Below are 9,521 nucleotides of genomic sequence, written 5' to 3' on the forward strand. Positions count from 1 at the left end.
CAGAAGTCGGAGGCAGAAAGATCATGAATTCTTGCTTCTAGCAAGACACTGTCTCAAAAAGATAAGCAAAGAAAAGGACGCCTTGTCCCTTCTCACAAGAAGACCGTGTAGGCAAAAAAGACATCATCTAAAGATGGTGAAACTCGCTGTGAGCCCCTGGGGTCTAGGCATTAGGATCCCCCTGCATCAGTCTCCCAAGGGGATGGTGTGATAGGCATGTGCCATCAGGCCTGATTTCTATTCTTTTGCAGTCAGTGTCCCCACATCTCTCTGTAGCAAACCCCAGCGCCACAGGCAGACAAGCGCTGACATTTGTAGCTCTGCCATTTTTGGACTTTAGTCCCCACCTATGAAATAGAACTGTGGGGACAATTCCAAGGCCATGGTGAGGGAATGGTGGGCCAGGATGTGCTCCCTCAGCCCTCTGACCTGAGACTGCTTCCACTGGACCAGAAAATGCTTCCAGGCCAATAACATGAGCAAGACTCAGAGGCGGTTACAGCCAGCAGCAGAGTGATTTGTTTTCTGAGGCCCTGTTTTTCCTCTACTAAAGGGTCTGTTTCAGGAGATTGGTAAATCCAGGGTACGTTGGTGGTGTTGGTGTTGGTGTTGGTGTTGGTGGGCTGTGCTATGCTTTGGTTACACTATGGACTGTCACCTGGAGGCTAAGTCATTGGCTCTCCATTCTGAATTCTGCAGATTTCATTTTATGTGGTGTTTCCCTGAGTGATGATCCCATAAGTCTACAAATATGTCGATATCAGAGCACCCTCTGTGCCATGCTAAAGACTGAAAGCCTTGCATTAAGGGTCACGGTGCCTCTGACTGCCACAGAAGAGAGTGAATTGCCAAGTCTGTGCTCCACAAACAGACTCCATGCTGTATTGCCAATGGAAAAGGCAAAGTACAGAGACTACTGCGATGGTCTTAACCCCTAGCCCAGAGTCTACGGGCATGAAGGATGTTTGGAGACACAGGAAACACGCTCCCCTGGGGGCCCATGTGGGACAGGCTTTCCTTACTCAGAGCAATTCCTCCTGTGACATTTGATGAAACCTCTAGAGGCAGAGCCTGGGTTAGCTTTACAGAACACCGAAAGCTTCCATCCTCTGTCAGGGTCCAGGAAACTCTTCAGGTTAGTGACAGGGTCCTGTACCTGGTGAGTCACATCGCTGCATGGTTTGTCAGAGCACATTCCACAGGGCACAGGGATGAGTGTGTCTTGTGGGAGAATTGTCCGTCAGAATCCTTTCGAGGGGCAGGTTCCAAGACACCCCCCAGCAGACTCCTAAGTCCTCTGACACTTACATCCTGTCTGTCAAACAGCCCACATCTATCTGCACAGAACCTGTGTAGTTCACATCATGCAAGTGTTGTGTAGGTGGCTATGGTAACCACACTTGTTCAGAGAACAACAGCAAGAAAATGCCTGCATCCTGTTACTGTGGAATTTGATTACAAACATTTCCAATTAGCAGCTGGTTGACTGTACATATAGCTATCACTTTCAAAAGGAAAAGAAAGAGACCCAAAACAAAGATCAAATCCCAGTCAGCCATACCTGCAATGGACTTTTGAGTTCATCCAAAGCCAAGTTGAATGGATGGATGGATCAAGGGATAAGCAGACATGCTAAAGCAAGAAGCTGTACTTTTTTGGATTGCTTGTTTAGACATAGGGTTTCTCTATTATGTAGCTCTGGCTGTCCTGGAACTTGTTATTGTAGATGAGGGTGGCCTTGAACTCACAGAGATCCATCTGCCTTTGTGAAGGCTGGGATTGAAGGCATGTGCCAGCATGCCCTGAAAATTGTTTCACTTTTTCTTTCTCATTAATAAAAATCACCTTATTCTAACCATACAGAAGTTCTCTGAGCTGCTTAAAGTACACAGAACTGGGCAAGTGTTTGTGTGTCTTCCTTGAACCAGCTGTATGATGGTTTTATTTGTGGGCCAATTTCCTGTATGTCTGGGATTACTCATAATAAAATCTTTGAAACAATGGAATCCAAAATTGTGTCTTTCTTTGGTTATGTGTCTATAGAAAACAGTAAGCATTTACACAAAGCCTCCAGCGTGCAGAGGTGTGAGAATGAAATGATTTTCCCAGTGCAGTGAGCATTCCCTGAAATCAGGCTTAACACAGTCATGCTGTCTTCTCGGAAACGCAGCTAAAGCAGACCTCATAGCTGTGAGCTGACACTGTGACTTACATGGTCACCCCCAGGGCAAACAGCTTCTCATACTCTGTCCTGGAGGAGTAGTTGGGAATGACCTAGAAGAAAGGAAGGGACCACGTGTGAGTGGTGCAGGGCCGCCTGGCTCTCCTCCTCAGCCACAGCATCCCCTTTCCCAAGCCTGGCTCTGGGTAGGCACCATGCCTGCTGCCTCAGACTCACCATCCCGTTGGTGATGACCAATCGTGGGGCACCAGGGCTGCTGGGGAAGAGGCCCAGTGGGTGTCCACTGTACATGACTAGAGTCTGTTCCTCAGTCATCTTCGACAAGTAGGACATGGTCAGCCAGAACTGGATGGACAGTTAACATGAAGGACTCTAAGTGAACTGGCACCCGCATGGACCCCATACCCTACACTCAGACCCAGGGATTCCTACAGGTCTCAGCTGACCCATCCTAGTGGTCTTGTTGGCCTAGATCCTCTTTAATCTCCAGGGTCTCCTGGTACCTCCCATAACACCACTCTACCCCTTCTTAAAGTGAAGCATCTCCAGTTGATTGCCAGCGCTGAAGCATCAGGCATCAAGTAGAGCCATGGACCACTCAGTGCTCTCCAGGCCACCGTACCTGAGCCCAGTTGCTGAACACCTGCCCGTTGCCTCCATAGGTCACCAGCTCCTGTGGAAACTGGAGAAGATGTGGCATCATCTGAGATGGGGCTGTGGACAGAGAGGAGCAGGACCCCTACCTGCAGCTGTGCTCAAAGGAGCAATGACGTAGCAGCAAGGCAAGAAGCCTGAAGAGGCCCATAGCATCTACCAGCCATGTGGGCTACTGAACATGGCTGACCAAGTGACATACATCCTCCACGTCAAGATTCCGTGAGAAAGGGGGAACATGAGGGATCTCATTAACAATGTTAAGCTATACTATCATAAACTATTATTAAATCTTTTTATTTTCAGGTAGCCATTAGAAAGGTAAAATTATAGGTACATTTATATAAATACATTGTTATTTTATATTTGTTCCCTGCTTTTGATTTTGCCCTACGCTTACAGAGAAAGGTCCAGGGACTGCCTTGTGCCAGCTTTGTAAGTGCATTAAAGGCGTATTAGCAGTACTTGGGATCTCAGGGCATGTTTCTCTGGACTGTGCTGGCCTTGGTTCCCCTGTCATTACCTGGGCCACAGCAGGGTCCAGGTTGTTCATGATCATGTGCATGATGGCTGCTGCTGCTCGCGTCCGGCATGGGTACTGATCGATTGGGTAGGCCCTGCAAGGGGAAGTCCCACATCAGGAAACAAGGGAACCCCCAGGCCTTTCATCCCACTAAGATGCTGCCCTGGCCGAGCTGACAAGGTACCTGAGAGAAGTCAGGAGATGCACAGGGCAAAGGGAGCAGCAGGGTCACCAGGCGCTACAGGACTTGAGTTCCTGCATGCCCAGAGCAGGAAGTCCAGTCCCCTCCAGTCACTGTCCCTCTCTACTTCAAGCCTGGGAGGAATCTGACTACAAAAAAAGCTGATGGCTGCTTCCCAGAGCCCTCAACCTGTGGGCATCCACTCATTTGTTCTTTTGTTCGCTCATCAGACACGCCTGGGCAGCAAGTCCATGACAGGTGGCAGAGGGTGCAGAGGTGGAGAAGGGCTGTGGCTCCTCTCTCATGGGGGAAACGGGACTACCTGGGCCATTTAGAGCAAGCCTGGGTTCTGGCTGAGTTCAGAACGATGGTTCTCTATGACACCAGCTGCAGCATCCAAGATGCAGATTCTCAGCTCTGCTTCAGAGCTGCTGAGTTTTCGGTCCAGTGAGGCCCAGCATTCTGTCCCTTCACAAGACTTCCCATGATGCTGTGCATGCCACAGTGCAAGAACATCAGCAGAGAGCAGGACAGACTTGAAGTCATTGACAGCCACTCCTCACTCCATCCCACTCTCACCAGCTCTTCCCTGAAGAGCAAAGACGCAGTATCCCAGAGAGACTTCGTGCTCCAGAGTCAACAGGACTGAATGCAGGACGGGGTGCAGGCCAGAGACCTATCTGACAAGGACCCCATCCTCTGGCCGGGCAGCTCCCGGTGCCCCCAAAAGACACCTCACTACCTACTTTCTCTACACAAGGGCGTTAACTCACTGTGCCACCTCCGTAGGTGTCTCAGCTCAGACAGACTGACCTCCTCTTTAGCCATGGATTCCCTGAGGCTTCTGACTTTTGCACAGCCTTATTTGAAGCCAAGCCCACAAGTGCTCACCTCATCTCAATGTTGGGGCAGAAGCGGTACATGTAGATGTGTCCAAACTGTCGTAGCTCCTGGGCAAACTCCTGGGCTAGTGTTTTCTGAACATCAGGTGGGAAGTAGCGCAGGGCATTCCTCAGAGCCAGCTGGGGAGGAAAGGGGTGAGAGGTAGTGGGTTAAGGGCCCTGAGGCTCCTGGATTGCCTCTGCTCCACTCAGGAACTGGTTGAGCCACTCTGAGAACATCTGCTTTACTTCCTTGTTGGCCGCTGGCCCCTTTAATGAAGGAAGGCAGACCTTCAGGTTTCCTTTCTTGGTCCCATCTTCCTCTGGGGCTGCAGACTCAAGGGACGAAAGCAGAAAGCCACTGTAAGCCTAGAGAGGCATCTAGCTTGGAAAATGGTCCAGAGGCTGCATTCTGGGACAGGCAGACTTGCGCAGTGTACATAGCTGATATGGTAGCCACTATAATGGCCTTACCATGTGACATTCTTATTCACGATCTTGCATGTTGCTTTACAAGGTGAAAGGCAGTTTTTGCAAAAACTTGGTTAAGGATTCTGAGACTGTTCTGGAGTCCAAGCGAAAAGTCCCATAATCATAAACGTTCTTGTGAGAGGACAAGGGCCATCTAGTATCAGAAGAGATGTGAGGACCAAGCTGAGGGTCAGTGAGGTGTGGTGTAGATTTGAGGATGCAGTGTTGTTAGAGATATACCTGTATGCACAGAGGATTTTCCCAGAAGCACCTATGTGCCCTGCTTCCTCCTTTATTGTCTTTGTAAAGTGTAGTGATGTTAGAGCCCACCTCCTAGGTACGAATTAGCTGGCATACTTAGTATGGTGTTGGGTTCACCTATGGACCCTGTGAGCACCAGATCATAGAACTGTTGGTTGTCACACTCATAGACCACCACCTTGCCCCGTGCTGCCTGGGGTCTCTTAAAAACTGCTTTTACAATCTTGGCATGGGAGGAGTCTTGTTAAGCACCAAGCCATGGCCCTACTCAAAAACCTTCACAGATCTCACTGCCTATCTGGTGACACCAAGTGGCCTTGGCATTCTGGGTCTTCTCCAGCCATGCCGCACCCAACTCTCCAAGCTCTGCTCTCGGCTCTGCTTGCATGAGGTCTCCTCCAATTCCACATTTGGGAAGGCCCATCTCTGCCTTTCCATGCGCTGTTTCCCTTGCCTCCAAATAGGCCTGCTTTCCATTCTAGAAACCTTGTCCGAGCTGCCATAATCACTTCTGCCAAAAAAGTTCCCCTGGGTCCCTTGTAAGATATGGGGTTGGCTTCTTGATAAATATTCTTGTCCATGGATTCAATGGGCACATGCTGGTGTTGCTGGATCCTAGAGATCATCCCAAGGGAGTCCCGCACTCAAGCTCAGATGGTGTGTTGGCAAAGACAGGTATGCAGATCCACCATGGGAAAGGGCCCTCAGGAGAGTGTGTTAATAGATATGTATATCTATTAACCATAGTAAAGGTTTGGCTGTAGCATTTAACAGCCAGCACAGTGCAGTGGATGAGGCAGGATTTGGGACAAATGATTGATATGGGATGCCCTTCTGCATGCTGTGACTATGTCTTGCTTTCATTGGTTGATGAATAAAGCTGCTTTGGCCTGTGGCAGGACAGAATATAGCTAGGTGGGACATCTAAACAGAGATAAAAGGGAAAAAGAAGGCAGAGTCAGGGAGACACCAGCAGCTGCCAGGGAAGCAAGATGTGGGATAACAAAGCCATGAGATTCATGGTAAATTATAGAATAACAGAAATGTGTTAATTTAAGTCATAAGAGCTAGCTAATAATAAGCCTGAGCTAATAGTTCAAACAGTTTGTAATTAATATTAAGCCTCAGAGTGGTTATTCTGGAACTGGAGGGTGGGAGAAAAACCTCCAGTTACAAAAGGTCACTGAGAGAAACTGCACACAGGGGAGGCGGTATACAAGAAGGTCCTTCTAAAAGAACTGCTTATGTTCTGAAATACACTGTGAAGGTTGAACAGGCCTGTGCTGAGTGTACACTGGCTAAAGTGTACTAGGCAGCACTCCTTACTTAAATATACAGCTGCCAAAGAAAAGCAGGGAGCGAAGCCCCCAGTCTACCCAAACAATGACAGAATGGAATAGCATGTAAAAGTGGAAACAAGGGAGAACTTGAACTATGAACACCTGAACATACTTATGCACATAAAAGAACACACATATCCACACATGAAAGCACACTCACTCACACACACACACACACACACACACACACACACACCATTGAAAGCAAGTAGATAAAAGAGAAGTGGTTACTGGTTTGGGGACTCCATCCGAGAGGGAAGACTTAGCCTTTCCGTATTCTAACTCCCTGGATCTGCAAGTCACCTTTCCTTTAAGGATGCTGCATCCTCCGAACACACGGGTATAGTACAGTGTACTATGGTCCTGTAGTGCCTATACCATGTGTACTATGGTACTACATCTGTAGCATACTGCCTGCACTACAGGACAGTTCGGATAAGGGCTGGAGATTGAAACTCACAGAGACAGAGACATGGGCCATCCTTGATTTCCCCAAGAATGCCAACTTTACTGTGTTCCAGAGCAGCTAATATAGTGACTTCCCTGACCAATGGCCACACCCTAGCTCTCGGGATCCTTCAGCTGCAAGCTACCAGAAACCACTCCCCTGTCTCATGCTCAGAGCAGCTGCAAAACAGGAAAACAAGTTGTTTTGCTCCGAGCAGCTGCAAACATAGAAAACAATTTGTTTACAGGGAATTCAGGGTCTGGGGGTCCACAGTCCCCAACACATGGGGGCATACAGGAATGAAGCTGAAGGGGCCCAATCTCTCGGTTCCTGTCTGCTGTTCTGCCACCACAAATCACCGTGGAGGTACAGGCTGGTCACTGTCATCCAGCCACAAGTGTGTCAACAGAGCCCTGCAGGTGGCAGAACCTTTCCAGTTTTTGTGGCTAAGCATCAGTGCAGGGAGGTGCCCAAGGGGGAGGAACATTAACCACAACAGAGAAGTGAGCTCAGTGGAATTAGACAAGGCAAGTAAAAAGGCAGCCCCCCCCTCGATCCTGTCTTTCCTTCCTCCAGCACTAGCCCCAGCTTGCCTGGCATCACCCCATTTTCTAGGACCCCCAGTTACTTTGCAGCTCTCACTCCTATCTCCTGTCCGTCAGTGTCTTACCCCAGCTGCTCTTACACGTACTCCTTGCTTGTGGGCAGCATGGAGAAAGCTTAGGGGTGGTCACTCCCCTAGGACAGCAGTCTCTGGGTGAGGGCGAGGGTGGGCTCCTTGCTCAGCCTTCATACTTCTGTGTCTTTCAGAAAAGCAGACCCTCCCCCCACCCTGCCCGCCCATCATGGTTCAGGGACTTGTTATAGTCTGACAGCTTGGACAGTTCTTGGGCCTCAATCCTTTGGGCAAAGAGAGCCACCAGGTGAGGCCCTCCCTGAGCTGTCAGCCCTCCCAGAGGACTGCTGTGTCCTCGATGGAGAACCGCAGGCCCTGGAGGCTTGGGCAAGGGACGAAGAAAAACGGGTGCAAAGGACATAAGTCACCCAGTCACTCAGTTTCACATGAGCTGGGCAAGGTTCATGTGAAGTTGCTGACCTAGGGCCACTTCACACCCTGCCTCTTCCTCTTCCTCACTAGAGGTGGCAACCGCACCACCACAGACTATCTGGGTGACCTTGAACCCCAGTGTTCTCATTGGGAAGTGGGGAACCCAATTCCAAGCCTAAGGTAACTCCAGGGTGGCTTCCCCTGAGGACTATCAGGCAACAGTTCCTGACACATCCCCTCACTCTTCTCTGGGAAATGGCGGGGACAGGGTGGGCAACTAAGGTGTAGACAGAAGGGGTACCCAGACACCCTGACCATCTAAAAGACAGCAAGGGGCCCCAAGCCCTAGGGGACTGGGTAGCAATTCTCACCTGCTCTTCTGCAGGGCTGAGGTTGGGCGTCCTGACTGGAGCGTGTGGCACACCAGCCCAGCGGCCCTGGTTCTCAGGGAGGGGTCTCAGGGGCAAGCCAGAACACAGTTCCTGGAGGCTGGACATGGCTGCAGAGACTGAGCTGGAGGTCAGCACGAAGTGACTGGGCAGTCAGGAGCAAGCAAGGTGGGGACAGACAACCCCAGGGCCACCTCCTCCGGTCCCTCATTGGGTGCAGAGAAAGCACAAAGGGCAGGTCTTTTGGATCACTGGCTGGTAGGCAGGCTGCCTGAATGTTACTGGGAGGAGAAGCTCCTTGGAGGGTAGGAGAATCTCCTATCAAATTAGAGTTTGGGGTGCTTGGTGGGCTCTGAGGTTGAGGTTTTCTCAGTCTTAGAGGATGCCACACAGGTGGCAATGTTGGAATATGTGTCTTGATAATGGGGGAGTCATGTGACATTGAATCTAGCTTTCCAGAAGCCAGTCCCTTGTACCCCCCTCCCTGACATTTGAGCACAAAGAGACCGGATGATAGGTGTGGTGACAGCTCTCCACTCCCCCAGCATCCCCTAATTAACAACTCGACAAGAAAGCTATCCTCATCATGCTGGCTTTGGACCAGAGGCCAATGCTGGGTGTCGCTCCCCTCCCTCCAGCCAGGAAGGACCCACCATTGAGTCTCAGTGGTCCTGGTAAGTGACCACTCCTGACCAGCCTTGTGGCCTTTACCCTGTCCCTGTGTACACAGGTGGGTGGTGACCAACTCCTCCCTCTGCAGAAAAAGGTCATGACACCCAGCCTTAGGCAGAGTGGGAAGGTGACCCTTAGAGCTCAAGTCTAAGTAAACCGACAAGGAAAATGAAGTCAGAGAGGCAAGGAAACTGTAGCTGGTGATGAGTGAAGTGCAGATTGGATCCCGGGACCCCACATTTGGACGGAGACACCATTGAAGTGACTCCTGCCCTTAAGTGTCCAGTGTACGGAATGGGGTGGCGTGGGGTGTTAACAAGGTGTGGTACAGCCGTGTGAGAACAATAGGTTGGTTCTGAAGCCCTTGAGGCTAGGGACACCGGGGGACTCTTGCCTCTAATGCTCTCTGACATCCAGTTCACAAATCTTGTGGAATTCCAGGGTGATGAGGGTATTTTTGCTCTCAGTACT

The 9,521-nt window shown here is 50.2% G+C and overlaps 1 protein-coding gene across 1 annotated transcript in view; it reads right to left on the bottom strand.

The window, feature by feature from the left end:
* The window catches only part of Uroc1 (urocanate hydratase 1), a 31,582-nt gene extending 23,096 nt beyond the window's left edge, over positions 1-8,486 (bottom strand). The window contains exons 1-6 of the mRNA XM_075982007.1: positions 8,361-8,486; positions 4,432-4,562; positions 3,360-3,453; positions 2,805-2,864; positions 2,399-2,527; positions 2,213-2,274 (exon numbers count right to left, since the gene is read on the bottom strand). Of these exons, the coding sequence (XP_075838122.1) occupies positions 2,213-2,274; positions 2,399-2,527; positions 2,805-2,864; positions 3,360-3,453; positions 4,432-4,562; positions 8,361-8,486 (602 nt within the window). The remainder of the gene's footprint in view (positions 1-2,212; positions 2,275-2,398; positions 2,528-2,804; positions 2,865-3,359; positions 3,454-4,431; positions 4,563-8,360) is intronic.
* Between the last annotated feature and the right edge of the window lie 1,035 nt (positions 8,487-9,521).

The sequence above is a fragment of the Microtus pennsylvanicus genome, chromosome 8 (genome assembly GCF_037038515.1).
Source record: "Microtus pennsylvanicus isolate mMicPen1 chromosome 8, mMicPen1.hap1, whole genome shotgun sequence".
Lineage (NCBI taxonomy): Eukaryota > Metazoa > Chordata > Mammalia > Rodentia > Cricetidae > Microtus > Microtus pennsylvanicus.